The following is a 19,482-nucleotide window of genomic DNA, read 5'->3' on the forward strand; positions in this document are numbered from 1 at the left end:
TGAGCCATTGATGATGAAAATTTTGAACGTGCTGTTGTGTATGTTGTATGCATGATTATAAAGAATGTAAGCACTGTTCGCTTCCGTTTTTTGAATGCTTGTAGCCCCTGCCTTAGGGGGCTATGAGCCATTGATGATGACAGTTTCTGTGTGCTGACGTGAAAATTCTATGGTACCCCAGCCATATACAGCTCCACTGTAATAAATGGACGAGAAGTGAACCAGGAGTGGCACAAGGACTTGGAGACTCACCAGACAAGTGTCTGTGTGTAGATGAGATCCAGCGTGTTGTGCGCGATGTCCAGCTCCGGTGGCCCCACACGTGGTGTTAGGTGCTTGTAGATGACGGAGCGCAGAGCCTCACCCACGCCTGTGGTAAGGAGCAGGACGAATGCTGTGTCGACGACCAGGAGCCGGTACAGCTCCTGGCCCAGCTGGCTCTCCCAGCATCGTTCCCGGTGCTGAGGGAAGGAACCGGGCAGAGCAGAGCTAATGTTGATAAAATCTGAGCAGTCTTCAAAGGCTGCGCATTGCAGGCAGTGAACAGCTGCCAGCGCTGCTTTAAATAAGCACTATGGAGCAATGCTGAATGAATAAGACATTGAGGAAATTACAGTTAAACCTTGATTTAACGAAGTCAGTAAAATAGGCAATTTGCTTTGTTATATTGAAATTTTGTTCTATTGAAATTGGACCTTTTATGCAAATAACTACAGCCGCCAATCGAGTTTTCTTATACGGGAAGGGGCTGCAAATTTTCCGAATTATCGGGCAATTGAAAAACGCTACTTTCAATGAGAAAACAATTCACTTTGATAAATTTGGGAGTCAGCAACGAATGAGACGGTTTCATGCCATGTACATCGACAATACTTTCTCGGCGGTACGAATTAAGTGAAGCCAGCCACGCTTTCGCGTGCACTCTGCCCCCACGGCTGACAGCGTCGTGCCCACTGGGGAGCGAATGCTTCGTCTGCCTCTCTCGCTCCAACGGGTTACCAAAACTCGAGATTATGCAACCTCCAATACCAAATGTGTGGTAAGACAGCTTACATTGTGCCAAGCCGTCTGGTCTCAGCATACCCGCTCTTCGCACACGCGGCAGATTACTTCTAAAGCAGAGTGCAAGGCTGCTTATGTGCTCAGCTACACCTACAGCCACACGCAGCCACGGCCAAGACGTGCACCAGAAATCGAGACGTGCACCAACTTAACTCCGCCTCCTCGTGTGCGCTTGATCGTGTTGTTGCGAGCTCACTCCCTTCCCTCTTTCTATCTGCTTGTGCTGGAAGGTGGCATTCGTGAAGCCACCATCTTGTCTCACCCGTGCACCTAAAGCACACAGTGCGAGGGGCGCAATAAGACCTCACTGCACTTGGACTTTATGCGGAACACGATGTGGTTCTACTTCGGGCGTCGCTCTTGTCGCGCCGCGGTCGATTTGAGAGGTGCGTTTGCAAGCAGCCGCTTGTAATTCAATTATCTGACTCTCTAGGTCATCAGAAGTTTCCATTTATCGTCTCGGCATTCCTTTGCCGTGGCAGTGAAATTTCGTTATATTGAAATCGCATACAAACACGCCTCGTAATATTGAAGTTCTAAATATATGGTGTTCTATGGACAAGATGTTATGAAAAGTTAAATACTACATTATATCGTGAATTTTGTTATACTGAAGTCCGTTATATTGAGGTTTAACTGTATTTGTAAATTAAAACATGTTATTCAGATGATAGACCCAACACTCTTTTGTTGGGTCTTCTGGTCTATACCAGAAATTAAAAAAAAAACTTTACTTTCTTACTTATGGTTTCTGACTTTTATGTTGTTTTTCCCAATATGAGGCCCATTTTTGTTTATCTCATTTGGTTCTAACCTAATACAGGCATCCCATACTTTATTTTCCAACATTCGCAAAATATCAGTTTCTCGGATTTCGTTGTACAGGGCATCAATGACTTCTGCATCTTTCAAGAAATCCAATAAGAATAAACTCATAGTTCTGTCTAACCCAGAAAAATAGTTACAAGACCTTGAAGAAAACTTTTAGAAAAACATTCCTCTGAGTGTCACCTTCAAAGACTTGCAACTGTTGGAGTTCTTCAATAAAAGAGAATGAAAATGATGACAAACATTCTAAACTTAATTTTTTTTCATGAGGAGCCTTCTAAGATATAAGAATAAATGAAATGTGTATACTATCTCGTTAACTGCTATAAGACTTTGACTAAATCTCAACATTGGTAGACCAAAAAATGTCTCAACGTAGACATGTTATCGAGAATTTTGCAACACGAGGCCACTGGTCCTACAAGACATCTTTACTTTTTGCAAACTTGAAAGCACACACATATAAAGGTTGATGAGCACTATGATGGGAGCACATGACAACTGTCACAGTAAAACAGTGCGGCGACTGCAAAAATGATATGGTCGCTGTCCTCTGTTTTTCACTGTGCTCATGTAACCTTCCTTCAAAAAATGGGATCAATACAGGCACAGCTGCTGCGTTGAAAGGCCCACTTCCTGATTCATGCCAGACCTCTGAGCTCAGTGATGTGAACCTAGGCAGATATTATTCTGCCGAGTCATCATGTGCAGGAAGTGCAATGTGAAGCTCACCTGCTTTGAGGCCAGCCAGAAGTACATGAGCACGCCAAGGAGCACCATTTTGGCCAAGGTCACCCTGAGAGGGAAGCCAGCTGTTAATAAATTTGTTTGGAGAGCAGTACCGTGAAATGGAGAGACCGAGGCCACGCTGCAAAAAGCGGCAACCACGGTAGAACGCCGGGCCAAAACTAAAGGCCTGGCATGCTCTCCAGAAAAATTAATTCTCTTTTATGCACCCACTTCTAGAGGCCGGAAGAGTAGCAAAGACAGACCGGACATACAAATTAAGATTGGCGAAGGCGAAATACCCGCAGCTAAAGAAATCCGGGTTTTGGGTCTACATATTTGGGAAAAGAGCAACAATGGGAAAATTATTTCAAAAATTCAAGTGAAAACGACACAAATCACAACAATGGTTAAGAGGATGGCAAATAAACACCGGGGCACGAAAGACAGCAACGCATTGAGGCTGAGCCAGCTTTTCACAATCAGCCAAATAGCACACGAAGCTTCGTACATCAAATGGCACAAAGATGAGATGAACCAGATTAATGCACTCATCCGAAAACTTTGCAAGCAAGGACTTAGCCTGGCAGTAACCACGAGCACCAGAAGATTACTGGTGCTGGGGTTACACAACGATTTAGAAGAGTTCATAGAAGCACATACCCCAGCTCAATACACAAGACTAAAACAGTTGGACAGAGGTAAAAGGATAGACAGTTGGGCCATCCTTCGGGAGTGTCCTGAGTGTCCTACTTTGCGCTAGAAGCCAAAATCATGGACAGAGGTAGCAACATCCTGGAGAAAATAAAGATCAACCTGCTCATAGCAGGGAAAGACGAATGTGACATCATGCCAAATGAAATGGGGGCAGACTCATCGTTTCCCCACTCCCTAAAAACATGCATCTGACATATCTGGAGAGAAGAAGAGAAAGAGCAAAAGCCCTTCATAGAACATGCAAATACGATAGACGGGTATTATATGCGGACGCTGCCTGGTACAATGGCAGAAAAGCCACAGTGGCAGTGGCCACCAACTTGCTCGAGGACACCCAAGTCACAGCCACCATTCCAAGCAATTCCATACAAGAGGCGGAGGAATGCATAACAGCCCGAGTCCTCAACATAGAAGGTAAGAGAAGAATTATCAGTGAGACAAAGACAGCGATTATAATTACGCAGGCGGCATAATATGCAAAAAGGCACTTAGACTTCTAAATCCAATACCCACAAATGTTAGAAAGAAATGGGCCCCCACAAATTTAGATCTCCCCGGCAACGAATCCGCTGACGCCCTCGCCCGAGGACTCACATACCGGGTTAGAGGACTAAGCGGAGACGAAGATGGAAGCGGCCGAAAACCCGGCAGAACGGCTACTCGGCTACAACGAAATTATCGAGCACTACAAACTCGGCAGGTAGAAGTATCCACGAGGACATCAAGAATTAGATAAGAAACAGGAATGGGCATGGAGGACACTGCAAACGCGCACGTTTCCAACGCCAGCCTCTATGCACAGAATGTAACAAAAGATCTACGATCCACACAGCAACCTTTGCGGTGGCGTCTCAGACCTCCTCCACATAATTTGGCAATGCCCCAAGAAAGAGCAAGCATTAAATGTCAAGAATGCGAACAACTGGGACACCACCACAGCTAGCTCAGACCCGAAAACCCAATTGAGTATTATCAACGCTGCGCTGGAGGCCACCTCCCTCCAGGGAACCGAAGTCCCCTCCAGCGTATGAGCGAAAGGGTGTAACCAACCCTCGCTAATCTTCCAAAATTTTGTATATAAACGTTGTACTCTCTCCCTCTCTCTCTCAGTATTGTGAATGTCATGCGAGCATGCAAAAAAATAAATAAATAAGAAAGCAAAATTGCAAAATCATATTTGCAATGACAAAAATTACGCCAAAAGTTAATGGGGCACCCGAAATTATTGATGCTCATGGTTTGGGATGTTAGCAGAGTCACCAAATGTACAGAACAGTCCACTGTTAAAGAAACCACCTAACCAGTAATGAAGCCACTATCACTGGAACCTTTCTTTGCATTTTATTGGAAAGATATAATCGAGTAGACGTACATCTATTAGCGCATAAAAAATTTGTCTTTGGCCATTATGGCCCATGTAAGCAATCGCTGATGACAGAACTCTAACTGTGTGTTTTCTTTAACACAGGGCCATACCGCATGGTTGGAAGCAAATGCCCAGAGATGAAAGCAAGAAAATCAAATTTAATCTGGCACAGCCACGCAAAAGTGGTATCACCTCAATGCCTTCCACTGCTTGAACAGGCATATGTAGGATGTACCACTTGTTTTCAGCCTGCATCTGTAGGCTTTAGCCTCCCAGTTGGAGCATAAAAATGGGATTGAATTAGATTCTGTTGGAAGTCACAACGTCTGTCTCACCAGCTGAGACGCCACAAATGAATGCGGCCAATGGATGCAGTGGTGGCAGGCTTTGTGTTGTGCTGTGTGGTAGCTTTCGAACCTTTGCATTTGCGAAACTATGTATGATGCGGTGCAGCAATGGCACAATTTAAAGGGGCCCCGAAACACTTTTCTAGCTAATCACAGAATGGCCTCACTGTTAAAGGACGTCGTATCGCGAATCTCACACCGCAAAAATTTTCAGAATCCTTCAATTACAAGTGGAGTTATCACACTGATACTCAGCTTTCTCTCTCTTTTCATCTGTGCTAGTGCATTGGAAGTTACACTGGGGAGAAGCCAAGTGGTCAAAGCTCCGGCCAAAAGGTGAGCACCGCGATGGGGCAAAAACGGTTTGTCGCGGCGGCTGTGGCAGGCTACGCTACGCAGCACATTGCTGCTATCTTGGAGCAGCCTCGCGCAGCAGTTGCAGCGACGCACAAATGTGTGTAGACCGGCAGTGCAAAGATGAAATGGTTTTTCCCTCCTTGTGAGATGACAGACATACACATTTTTCATTTATTTAAGCCAACATTACCAATTATGCATTGCTGAAGGTGCTCTCACAATCACAAAATCAGCCAATAGCGTTTGTAGGTCTGGCTGCTTTCAATGTAGTTGCATGACAACATTGCAAATGCGAGAGCAAGTGATTTCCAACTGTTTGTGACATGAGATTGTAAATTCACTGCTGCACGCAGTGAAGTAATATTTGTCTCACCTGTTCACAGCAGCCTTTATAACAGATCAGCAAATGTTTTCTTACTATGTTCAAAAAATTCAAAAAGTACTTCAGGGCCCCTTAAAAAAAATAGAAAATCTTTTGGAGCAGTATGGAGCAACAAATTCTAGTTGGTGCAGATTGACACAGCATTCCCACCACGGCAATCTTTCTTTTCTATTATAGCTATTGTGGGTAAGTTAGCTAGGACAGTTTATTGATTAATTATTTCATTAAAGATTTCTGAATAAAATCATTAATTGTGCAGTTTAGTGCCTAAAAACTGAACAGCGGTTTATGAGGGACACTGAAGTAGAGAGCTCTGGATCAACGTTTCAACTTCTAATGTGCCCGTAAATCAATGTGCACAAACATGGGCTCTAAATTTGATTTAATTAGGTGGGTGACATTTTCTTAGTTGATGCTCAGCCCTACTTATGTGCGCATCAACTCTGACTGCACCTGGACAGGTTGAGGTAGAGCCTGGTCTGGACCTGCTCGATGAACTCCAGCCGGGACAGGGCCAGGAACAGCGTGGGTAGCACAAAGCACAGCGCGCCCACCGTCAGGGACACCGTCATCTCGCCCAGCACGGGAATGTCAGTCTGCGTGCGTGGCCATTGTGCCCTACTGTACAGTCGAACCTCGATGTAACAAAGTTGTACTTGTAGCGAAGAACTTTGTTAAACTGCAAATTTCGTTTATTCGAGGATTCAAAGTTTCAGCAGTAAAAATAATTTCACAAATTCGCAGAACATTCTTGGTGGGTAGTATCTTGTCAGTAATCACTTATAAAGAAACCCCAAGGAGGTTGGGCCATAGTAGTGTGGTTGTAAGCACCAGCGCATGCGGTGCAGACTGCGCCAAGAGCAATGAATTGGCATGGCTCACAGCGTCTAAGATTGACGTGTGGCATCGCCCGACACCTTACGTTTTGGATGCCATGGCTGAGTGCACTTAGTGGCTGCAGCCGTCATCAGATGGAGCTCTCAAATTGAAAACAAAAGCGAAAAAAAATACGGACATTTGTGCTGAGAAAAAAAAAAGAAAAAAAAAAGTTTTAGTTTTGCCAGAAAGGCAGAGCGTTGATGCCAATAGCAAACAGACAACTACACAAACTAAGGTTCCTGGTTTTATCGGTGCCTCGCACGCTCAAGCAAAGATCACTCGACAACCTAGAATGCTCGCTGTCGCAGCGTGAGGGAACGCTTCGCATCGTGCCTCAGAAACATGAGATTACGTGACTGCAAACACTACATGCGCGAGAACAAAATGCACGTGAAGGCACCAACCATACTGGGTCGACCTTTGCACTTGCCAAAGATTACCTGCAAGATGCAGCATGTGGTCCGCGGATGGACAGCCATGTGCAGCTATAGAAATAGTAGAGGAGCAGAGACGAGCGCACTAGGGAAAGGGAGCAGATAGCTATGGCAATGACTCCCCTCGCCCTCTCTCTGAACTCCCTCATCTTCGACGGTCTGTCCGGTATGTCCGACAGTCTGTCCAGCCCCACCGGCCCGGCGCCAGCTTAGCCTGCTCCTTGAAGTTTCATTTTCTGCCATTATTGGGAACTGAGCGTTGGCCGGCATGGGCAGTTTTGTGGTCCTCGCTCACTGTGCGCTTGCGCACCGCAATATTTGACGACTTGCACCGTTCGTGCATCATGCTATGGTGGACGAATACCTCAAAAACAAGTCTTTCTTTTAATTGGAACCTGTTCTCATTTGAACAAATTATTGGGCCCCTTCAAGTTAGAATTATCGAGATCCGACTGTAATATTTAAACAAGAATGGTGTTTTTAACAAACATCAACAAATGCTTCGCTTAAACTGATCCCCACAGTGCGTGAGATCTGCGTAATGTTTTTGGCTTTATTCTGCACTTCTGCAAGCTATTCTGTCGCGCCTGTATAGGCAACATACCTGGAAACCCTTTAACATGAAAGAATAAAATACAATGAAACAAAATGCACATATACCGTAATTGCACAATTAGTAATGGATGTTCAGCATAACTTGAACCAACACTAAAACAAAGGAGTACAGTGGGAACCCGTGATAACAAAATACCGCAACAACAAAATTCTCGCGACAACGAAACATTTTCGTATCCCAGGCGAACGTCCATAGGATTCAATGCATTTCATACCTCTCGGCAACGAAATGTAGCTGTACTGCAATCCCGCATCAACGAAATTTGTCGGTACGTAACTCTGCATATTGTGTAAGACTAGCAGGCTCCAAAATGTGCTCAAATGCGATTATTTTGCATTAAAATTGCGCAAAATATCACCACATTACACTTGTGTGGGCGCCGCCATTTTTGTTCACAAGAACAACCAAGCGCCGGAAGCGATCAGTGCGCTGGAAACACGTCATGGCTGCCATCTTGTTTGTTAATCACCCGTTTGAAGCGGCACCATGAGCAGCAGGCACGTTGCTACCGACATGTGACGACAGTGTTTGCACGCCTACCAGGCGAGATCGTAGATCATTGTTCGAAATGCGCGTTCATTTTGCGTTCCCCACGGCTGACGACTCGGTGAGGCCTAGGCCAATCGCGTGAGGCGAGACTGAATGCAATCTGGTCACGCGTTTCGAACAACAATCCCCGATCGCAGCAGCGCATTGCGTAATGTGTGCCTCGGTGAGAAAAATGCAGCAAAAACAAAGAAATCCACGTCCCACCTACGTGGAATTGTTTATGGCGCCTGAGATGGTGGTCGCGGCATCTGGAGTGTCACGCGTGGGGCCATGAGTGACCGATCGTCTGGGAATACCCATCCCTTGCTTCAAGAACGCTGGTTTTGGTGCCACCCGACAGGCATCGTGTGCGGATTCTACGCCGGACGTAGATTTGCGCAAAAGGGCCGTTATCTCGATTGTTTGCCTTCGCGTACACGAGATACGATCACTTTTGTGATCGGCACCGGACGCGTCGGCGCCCACGGGCAACAGCGTGCGCTGGAGAAATGCTGCTGCATGCGCTGTTGCTCTGCGTCCGGTGCCGAGTTACGCAAAATCTCGGCAAGTGATCGCATCTCCGAAAGCAGTTGACCGAGAATTCTGCGCTACGGCAGTACTGCCGCTGCTGGTTGGCACTTGCGGCACACTTTGTACTGTCAACAATGCGGTTCTATATCCTCGAGCAAAGCTTGCAAAGTAGGCTAACGGAATTTGGACAGTAAAGTTTTGTACTGCGATGCATTACCTATCTGTGCTGTCTCTTTTCGCAACAACGAAATTCTCGCGACAGCAAATTTTTTCGCATTTCCTGCCGACTTCGTTATTGCGGGGTTCAACTGTATGTCGTACCGTGAGGTATGTGAGGAAACGGCTTCGAATCACTACGGGCATCAACAGTTGCATCTGTCTAGATACTTAACTATGTCTTCACAAACCTCTCCGTCACCTAACTAGCACACTTAAAACACCCTGAAACACCCTGAAAGGTCATTTATGGCCACTGCTCAGCAGCTTCAAGTGGCTGAGTCAGCAGCCAATGTTCCTGCGCATGATTCCAGTATGCACCACTTCTAGGTAATGGATCTGCTTGCTCCACCAGGGCCTGCGTGAATCAAGGCTGTGAACATTTGCGGTCACATCGCCCTGTCAACGTGGCTTCCTCAGTTCACAATATACACCTGCTACGCTGCTACGTATGAGCAGTGTCACTCAGAAGGAGACTAACCAGCAGCCATGCAATTTTAAAAACTAGCCAAAATCTGCTGTTGTGGAAGCACTGCCCAACGTTAACCCAAACTATGTGATCCAAGCATGTAGCCGCCATCCAAGTCGAATTTAATGAGTGATTGATGCCAAAGACTTTTATTCAACAGCCTTGGAAAAGAGCAGTAAAAGAAGCAATGTAAAAAAATGTGAGAGTAATTTTAATTCTTGAGTGATTATCATTGCTATTCCGGAAGTCATCATTATGTACCCAAATACCTCGTGCACCCGGTATTTGACCAACGACATACCATCTTCAGCTGATTTGAGTTACACAGAATACTGTTTGTAGTGTGTTTGGTTAGCTAAATGGATAGGTTCGATTACGCAAGTTTCTAGATATTCACCTTGGGGAATAAATTGGAGGCTCTTGTTGGGGCTAGTTGAAATAGCATTATTGGGACACAACACTGCAAAGGTTAATGAGGCAACAACAAAAACACAAGTATAAATGAGAAAGTGCTTTCTCATGGCTGTTTGTGTTCCTGTTCCTATCTAACAGCAACATCCATCATATTTCATAATGTTATAAAGCATATTGAGAAGCAAACAGTGAAATTGTTTTTCCATAAGGCCATCTTTTACGTGTATCTTTTCTGGGCTCTAAAAGTGCCAGCAAAATATGAAAACGAAATTGTGTCACTATTTGCTTGCACACATAATTGCAGTGCTGCCATCAATCATGTTTCTAAAGAACAAAGGCCATGTACCTGTAATAAGAGTTTGATGAGATAGTTTTGATGTACTCTTAATGCTGGCCTAGCGCTTACCGCTTAGGATCGTAGCGGGTTTATACTCTCACAACGAAGACACTGACAAGGCTACCCAGGTTACACTGAATGCCAGGGTTTGGAGCCGATTGCTTTTTGTGTGACAGGCGTGCGGACATTGCTCCTTGGAAATGTGACTGATAGCGGCTGCAATCCAGTTATGCAAGTGCTCGGTCATGTCGCATTTTTTTTTTTGCATTTCGCTAACTTTCTTCAGAACCTTTCTCAGAATCCTTTCCTCCTCAATGTGCTGCACAGGAGATAACCTCACGGAGACAACTTTAGCGGGTGCTTCTAAACATTCTACAACATTCTTAAATACCATTCATGTCCTAAAAGAAATACTTAGGAGCTTGCATAATAGAACTTTACTAATTAGCTAACCAAACTCAATACAAGAAGTATCCCGAGTAACTCAATATGGCCACGTACGATACGCCGACAGTCCCATTTGCAAACAAAGTACTGCTCTATCTTATATATTTGATAAGAGTTATGCAAAACACCCAGTGCACACGCATGCACACATGGATGAACGGACGGATGCACCGACTGTGGAGCTATTACAATGGCCACACTCCACCGTGCCGCCGTGAATGGATTGGGCACGTCCCTGTTGACAGCCACTGCCATATCAGACGACGGTCCTCCTGCCATACCTCAAGAGATTTCTTGGACAGCAGGTGATACACGAGCGTGCCGGAGCCCGCCATGATGGCCAGGATGACCAGGTTGACAGTAACGCGGGCCAGGAACTTGCCTATCCTGACACCCCACGTGGGCGGCGCCTCCACAGCCCGCCGCTCCATTGACAGCAGCTCCTGCACGTGGACGGTCGACAATGTTGGCGCGATGCAGACGTTGGGGACGCACAGCAGTTGGCGCACTCAAATACTCTGCGAGTCTGTAGGAGAACAGGCTCCGACTGAAGACTTGAGAATTCCCCATGGCTGCATTATATGGGTTATGGATAACCTATTGGAGTTATGCGTTACGAATGGTTAGGTTCGTAAGGTACTTCGGTTCGGTTAGGTACTACTACTACTACTACTACTACTACTACTACTACTACTACTACTACTACTACTACTACTACTACTACTACTACTACTAATAATAATAATAACAATAATAAAGGCAGATCCAACACACACATTGGAATCTCTGTGAAGTGAAGGTTTGATTAAGTGGTAAATGAAATTATATACAGCTAGCTTTGATGTGTACAATTGTGCAAAAGCTTTTAGTTGACATGAAGTTGTTACGTTATTTACATTAGTTTCACAAAAGTCTTGTTCACAAATTATTGGCACAATCGACAGCAATGTATTACCTATCTATTTCTTTCGCTTTGGACTCTCCAGTAAATTCTGTTTACAAAACTGCAATGCCTGCTTCTATTGCATAGTTACAATGTTGTCAGCTTGGCTGCACAACGTTTTCAAAGTTTTCTGACATTTTACAGTTCCTGCTAAAATAAAAAAAAATCCTAAGTACTATTCTGCTCCTAAGAGTACCTACAATTTATAATTTTCTGTTAATTCCAACAAATATAATCAATATCAACTGGTCATAATCATAATTACCATCATCAGCCTATTTTTGTGTTCATTGCAGGACGAAGACCTCACCCAGCGTTTTCCAATTACCCTTGTTTTGCGTCAGCTGATCTCATCCTATGCCAGCAAAGTTCTTAATTTTGACCCACCACCTAGTTCTCTAGTCATCCTCTACTACGCTTCTCTTCCCTTGGCACCCATTCTATACCTACAATAGACCAACAGTTATCTACCCTATGCATTATAAGGCCTTCTCAATTCAACTTAGTTTCCTTTTAACCCATTCACTTTCGTAGCCGGCATTGAGCTGGCCAAGCCAGAGGAGGTCAAAGTGCAGGTGGCCGGTGCTATGCTGGCGGCCTTTAGACCGGATGTTCTGACGAGTTTTCGCAGATGGCAGCAAATTGCAGGCTTTTTTCCAGTTGTTTTGGGTTTTTGCAAACCAGATGAACATTACTTGTCCACGCTTTCACCAAGAGCTGATATCAAGACGACTGAAAGCTTTCCGTAAGCCAGACTCTGCTCTGTTGCAGCCATTGAAACCAGAGCACAGAGCTCAAAGAAAGATTACAGTCTTTCGAGTGGGCTTTGCTTTTTCAGCACATACCACCAAACACTGTCTAGCAGAACCCTTTGAGGCTGTGCTTAGCTTTTAAGGGCCAAGCCAAAAGTCCAAGAGGCATTCCAAGTGCAAGAAACGCAAAGTTACACTTCGCATTCGTGCAGATTTTAAACTTTTCTATATTTACTTTATACTTTCTTTACTGCATATGATGTGAAAGCCTTCTGGGAATAAAACAATACAGGCATTTTGTTAATGCAATATCTGCTGCAGAATTTATAGCGATTTTCTCATGATCCGGAACAAAGTGAACGAAGCATGAAAATGCACTGCGGAACTCCAGGTGCAGCGGAGCACCAAACGGGTGGAAGCGAAGAGGTGAATGTCAACCAGAAGATTAGCTACTCCTGTTGGGGGTCTCTAATGTTGAATTCCAATGACGGAGTCAAGCAAATTTTTCTGCTCGTTTCGGAGCAAGTTTCTTCCAATGACAGAGTGAGGGCGGGAGTAAGGTGTTCCAATGAGAGAGTCGGAGTGGATTCAGAACGATAGTCACTCCGTAGAGCAGAAGAAGAAAAAGTCCACTCCGCCAAAATCGGCGGAGTGGACTGGAACTCTGCGCGACGTATTTCCTTTACCACGCTTGTCTGCTGGGAGGCGCCACCAGTCACGACTCGTGAGGAAGCAAAAGCTGCTGCACGCTTGGAGAGATATCCATTCCGCACTTTTAAAATAACAACACGTGAACGGCGCTGAAAAGACAAGTGACCGGTGCGGCAGTGCTGGGATCAAACAGCAGAAGGAAATGACAACACGCAAGGTATCTTGGGTAACTCGGCGATAGAAGTTCCGCTTCCGCCTTGCTCCGGCTACAGTGGCTATATAGGGACTGTACTCCGGCGGCGCAGGTTGTGTTCCACTCGCGGATTTGGAGGTGTTCTGCGAAGGCTGCCTGACGTCGGTTGGGGACCGTGAACGTCGCGCAAAGAGGTGTGTGCGTAAGCCCTCGTCTACGGTGCCTGGTCGAACGTTTCCCTCACAAAGGGATCGAGGGAGGATCGAGTGTTTATAAACCGCTGTTGTGCGGCTGCTCAGTGTACTTTCTCTCGCAGTCATGCTAGAGTGATGAACTGCAACGTCCTTATGTAGATACTGTAAATAAACCCATATTCCTCGTTCTCGATGAGAAGCAGTCCTTCCCTTCAACAACGTCCTCAGCGTGGATAAGTTGGACGACGGCATGGGCCAGCTACCTTCTAATTCATGCCCGACTCCAATCTTGACAACTGGTTACGAAACGGTGGGATTGAGCCCCTCAATCCTTACACCACCCAAAGAGGCCCATCAGGTGAGCCACTGGTCCCCTTGGGGGCAGACAGCAAGTGTTTTACGGTCCCACCACCGTACAGCACTCTCATAGGAGAGAGGAAGGAAAAGTGGAGGCTTGCATGAGTGAAGCTCAAGAGAAATTATAACGCAACACCACCCTTATGCTTAAAATGGACTGCGCTATGGCACTGTAGCGAAATAGATGAATGCAATCCCTACATCGATCACTCCCTAATTCATAACGCCGCCATTTATATTGAACGCCATCTGCAAACCTCAGGTTGCTGAGATGTTCCCCGTTGCTCCTTACAACAGATCATTACCAGTCCAACAGCTTGAACACTTATTCCAAGCATGCAGTGAATCGTATTAGGGAGATCGCGTCTCTTCGCTCGACACCCTTGTTTATAAATATTTTACTGCTTTTCTTATGAAGAGCAAAGGTAGCTGTGGAATGTTTATAGATATTTCACAAGATATTCATGTATGCCTTTTCTAGTCCTCAAATGCGGAATGCCTTACACTAAGGGACGGCCAAATGACAGCGCTTCTGCATTTTACGTGTATCCGAACAGGGAATGCCTGAAGTGAAGCTTGCACTTAGTGCACTTGGCTTTGAGATCTTTAATGCGTGGTTAAAAAACGCGATTTGCATGCCCAACTAGCTGCGAGGGCTCACCTTGAGTTCGTTGTAGATGCTGCGCGACTTGAGCATGGCCGCTTCACGGGATGCAATGCTGAAGTCCCACGCTGAGAACACTTTGGCACAGTACACGTCCTTTACGCCTATCGACGTCTCGATGTAGTTTTGCTTGTACGACCGGGTCAGGCTGCACGGTGCGAAGCGCGACACAAACGTCAGCACAAACAGTGCCTCAGCTAGAGGCGATGCTGCCAAAGTTTTGGCATGCTAGCGGCCAACTAATTAAATAAATGCATATGTTCACATCACTTTGCTCAACATCCACTCGTTATAGAAAAGAAAAAGTAAAAGACCAGTAGTCAGACTAAAGCAAAAGGCTGCTGCTTCAGTAACTCAATGGAGGCCCCTGTCCTGACAGTGCAACGTTGTGAACAGTGCTCCATTACATTACGTCTGCTGATGATGACATCACTTATACACAGAATAATGCAGTGAAGCTGGTAGAAAAAAATGTGTGCATACATGCAGAAATACAGCAAACCCTCATTAACTCGAACTCCGATATCTTGAAATACCGGTTAAGTCAAAATTTTTTTCCCGGCTCAGTGTTGACTCCATGTATTTTACACCTCTTATCTTGAAGTTCTTTTGTTCCGTATTCCGCACATCTCGAAATATCGACTGCAAAAATGTTGGGAAGAAGTCACCACTCAAACGTTTCCATACTTTGCTGAGCAGCTGCGATATTGCCAAAAATTGATAGGAACAGTAGTTTGTACCCAATTCTGCTTGATTCTACGTCATTCTTATCATGTACCATTCATGGCCGGCTGCGATTTCATTGATAATGTGGGCAGATAGTCGCTCTGACCCAGTGGTGTAGCTAGGCTGTCTGGAACTTGGGGCCCATAGGTCTCCTGCCGCCCGCCCCCTGGTTGTATTTAGGAAGGTGAGGATATTTAAAATTTTTTGGCGGGGAAGGGGAGGGGGAGACCAGCACAGCCGGTTTGGATACCACGCATGAAACGCACACGAAACAGCACATGAAACATTCCGCTAAGGCGAGTAGTTTAGCGACCACTTAGCAAATTAAATTTTTTTAGCCTGCAAATTCGTGCAATTATTTCATAGGATGTTGATAAAGCTGCAACCGCCAATTCTGCAGCACTACACATATGGTATATTAGGTACGTGAGCTTGGACTGCTGCAGAGCATTCTTTACCATTTATGCCCAGTCAAGCCGGCGGAAAGAGGGGGTCTTCAGACATATGTGACACCTCCCCCCTTCCCCCCAACTGGCACCTAGGGCCCATGGCCTCCTGATGCCCCCCCCCCCCCCGTTACTACGCCACTGCTCTGACCTCTGATGAAGCGTGATAAGCACGAGAATGTACATGTGGCCTCTGTAAGATGCATGTTCAATTCTGCGTGGAGCGCCGTCAGTTTGCTTATTCGCTGTGCTTTGCATTTCTAAGTTTGTGGATCCGCGCACTACATTAGCAGAGACAAGAAATCAGTAGCGTAGCAACAGGGGGGGCCGGGGGGCCGTGGGCCCCGGGTGCAAGGGGCCAGTGGGGGGGGGGGGTGTCATATACGTCTGAAGACACCTCTTTCCGCCGGCTACAACCGGGGGGGGGGGGGGGGGGGGGGGGTGACAAAAGACCTATGGGCCCCGGGTGCCAGACGACCTAGCTACGCCACTGCAAGAAATTTCTGATGCCGTTTCTTAACAAGGAATTTCCGATGCCTTCAACAATGCCATTTCTTATTGCGCTTCATCAGTGGTCATAGCAAACGCTCTGGCCGCATTATCAATAAGATAAGCGAGCCGAGCCTTGTGGGCCCTGAACCCTTTCAGCCTGTCAAATGGATCTGTGTGGCCCACAGAGTCCCTGTGGTAATCTCATCACACCACCATAATCTTCTGCCATTCTTGACTGAGTTTCCAACCATTGGAACCGTTCTGTTACTGCAATGGATTACTGGTTGTCTACTTTATGCAATGCAGGACTAGCCAAATGCCACTAATGCTCGCACACAACCAGAATACCAGCTACACCTGTCTGCTCCCTAACTCACATTGCAGTCTTCCTGTCTCTGAACATTCAGCCTATCATTTTTTGTTCTATCGCTCGCTGCACGGTCCTAAACTTCTTCTCAAGCTTCCTTATCATGTTGTGAAAGTGTTTGACAAAAAAGGTTAGTACATATACTTGCAGAATGCTCTCTGATGATTGTGATTATACGCTTTCCATGTCAAGTTTAACAATAAGCTGCCATTTGTGACTTGACAGTCGACTGCACCAGGAGGTGAGCGCGCATAGGTGAGCGTGATCAAGCGCACTCTGGGGCCCTTCCCTGCTGCTTTTACATTGGATGGAAAAGAAGGCTAGGCTGCTTGCTCTGGTATTGTCTCGGCTTCCCGTGCGTCTTTCCTAGTCATTTTTACACCACGGGACATTATAGCAACCAGAGATGCATTGAATCTTCACCTTCGGCTCGGGTTTGTCCGATAAGCGGTGCATGGGCGTGGGAGATTTTGTTTGAAATAACTGTGGCGTGGCTTTTAGAGTTCAAATTCACCGGAGTTTTTCTTATTAAAATACATAGGCGACTTTCTTGGGGACCAACAGAGCAGCTAAATTATCCGTCAATTAGAATTAAGAGATTTCGAACTATCGAGATTCCACTGTACTACTTGTGTCATCTCTTGAATGTAACATCAGTGCACATGCTTGTAATCATTATTTGTTGATTTAATGTTAAAATATGGCGTGAATTGCAGTTACCAACTAAGCCTAAACTTTTATGTTACTCAAGCAAGTAGGAATTCAGTGAGAAATTTACTGGCTAAACACAAACATCGTAGGAATAAGCTTATGGAAAACATCAAAATTTTATATTGACACAAACAGGAAGTTCTTAAACATAACGATTCATTTCTTATCCGTAGCAACACGGAGGCTCTTATAAGCGATTCTGTTCCCGAGGCATAAAATATATGTGCAACAGGAACACAAAACATGACAGGCAGCACTACTCATAATTCAAAGACCCAAGCTGCATGTAAACGTTCATGTAAATCGTGATGAAGTTCAGCTATTGTTACAATCATTTATGTGACTGCAATGGCACGTACACAGATGAAAGATTCTTTTATAATTTATTAGCTTTTAATCTACGAATTTTTTAAACCCTTTCAAGTTCACATGCTGCTTTTACCTTATCTTTCTTCTAATCATTACTGTAATTTATTAGGTCATGCAAGTCATGGCAGCATTTCTTTTTAAAGTTTTTTTTCAGAAACCTAATTCATAAAGGTGGAGGGCCACAGAAACAGCAGAGGGAGGAAAAACTTACAGGCAACCATCCGTGGCTGAGGCAGGAGAGAAGAAGACAAGAAAACACGATCACACAAACAAGACAGTCACAGAAACACCACTGAGCCATTCCACACGCATTTGTCAGCAAACGGTAACACAGCACAAGCACTTCAGAAAGCGACCATCGCTTTGCTGAAAGCGACCATTTTCTTTGGCTGCAACTCCTGCGGCTCTCTCCTTATCTCAACAAGACGTTGCTGGCCAAGCCGGTGCACGTTTTTGAACAGACTAGACCCTCTTCGTAATTGTGAAACTAGCTTTCCCGCGAGACAGTTTGCCCAAGTAACGGCGGCTCAAGTCATTTCAGAAAACACCGCGTACAAGCACAGTTTGCTTGTATTGTGACAAGGAAAATGTCAATGCGTCTCTCGTGATGAAACCATGTGCAAGAGACAAGCCCCAGCGCATGCAGCTAGCACTTCTGTCTTCACTTAAACGATGACCGGTGCCAGCACTGGTTCGGCAAATGTGCAGTGCAGAGGAGCACACTTGCAAATTATGAAAAAATGTCCACCGTGGTGCAGCAGCAACGAGAACTTGGGTGATAGAAACGACGCGAATATGCTGATGGAAGTGCGTCTGTCCTCCCGTGTTGTTATTGTTGCAGCACAATTCTGGACAAATGTTTTGATCTCCTCGCTGCACTGCGGTCAGGTGAACACAAAATGATGTCCTACTCCAATGATTGCTCACTACGAATGTGCAAACCGAAAGCCAAATGTGTCGCGACAACACTGGATTGCAGCCTCGCGAGTTGAATAAAACTTGCTCAATTTCATCAGTACAGTGTCACTGAGGAACTAATTCTTCGTATTTTGATAGCTGACATTATTGGAACCTATAGAGCCATAAATGCTCTCTTTATGTCACTGCACCACTCTTGTGTTTTCAAAAGAATTTCGCACTACTAATGGTGGCTCCAAATGGAAACTAGGTTGAAACAATTTTCTAATTGTGCCAGATTGCAAAAGCATGCATTTTTGCTTGCCAGAATACAGTGTTTTGCAACTACTAGCCTGTAGTCACCCTGCCGGGCATCTCAAATGTTTGACTTTGAAGTTTGTCACCTTGAATAACACTTGTTCACCTCAAAGTACAGTACGCGCCTCATCTGTTTTCCTGGTTAATGTTTTTTTTATCCAACTGTGTCATACTGCTCATTTGAATCATTACATAACTCTGGCTTGTTCTAAATCTGCTTGTCAGATTTAGAACAAGCAAGAGTGGGCAGACTTATTTAGCCCACGACTTCAAAGAAAAATAGTAAGGCGGGCAGAGGTTTGACGATAAGAGAAAGGAGTCGTGCACTTCACAAATGCAGTATGCCACAAAGTTCCCTGCTTAAAGAGATACTAAAGAGTGCTCCTCAATTAATCAGTTTAGGCGGGTAAGTAGTCTTCCAAAACATTCTTTGCTTTTACTTGGAGAGAAGAAGGGTTTGTTACTCATACCTACCAACCTGTCAACATTGAAATTTGTAAAATGCCGCTGAGATGAAACTGAGGGGGGAGAGGCAGCATAGCAGCCCTTTTTGAGAAGCTTGCTTTGAGCACCTAGCTTTCGAGGGGTACGTATGCATGTTATTGATAATGATTTACCTTTAAACACAGCACACAGGCAGCAGACAACATGAAATGGTAGATACTGGCAATGAACTAATTGTCTTTAGACCACAGCGACCTTTTCAGTGAATTTGCTCATGCCAACTTTGCCTGCTTCCTAAACTT

The 19,482-nt window shown here is 45.3% G+C and overlaps 1 protein-coding gene across 1 annotated transcript in view; it reads right to left on the reverse strand.

The window, feature by feature from the left end:
• The window catches only part of LOC126538844 (transmembrane channel-like protein 5), a 69,672-nt gene that overhangs the window by 18,767 nt on the left and 31,423 nt on the right, over positions 1 to 19,482 (reverse strand). Inside the window, exons 9-13 of the mRNA XM_050185565.3 lie at positions 14,408 to 14,558; positions 10,938 to 11,099; positions 6,239 to 6,381; positions 2,623 to 2,686; positions 253 to 461 (exon numbers count right to left, since the gene is read on the reverse strand). Of these exons, the coding sequence (XP_050041522.1) occupies positions 253 to 461; positions 2,623 to 2,686; positions 6,239 to 6,381; positions 10,938 to 11,099; positions 14,408 to 14,558 (729 nt within the window). The remainder of the gene's footprint in view (positions 1 to 252; positions 462 to 2,622; positions 2,687 to 6,238; positions 6,382 to 10,937; positions 11,100 to 14,407; positions 14,559 to 19,482) is intronic.

The sequence above is a fragment of the Dermacentor andersoni genome, chromosome 8, assembly GCF_023375885.2.
Source record: "Dermacentor andersoni chromosome 8, qqDerAnde1_hic_scaffold, whole genome shotgun sequence".
Lineage (NCBI taxonomy): Eukaryota > Metazoa > Arthropoda > Arachnida > Ixodida > Ixodidae > Dermacentor > Dermacentor andersoni.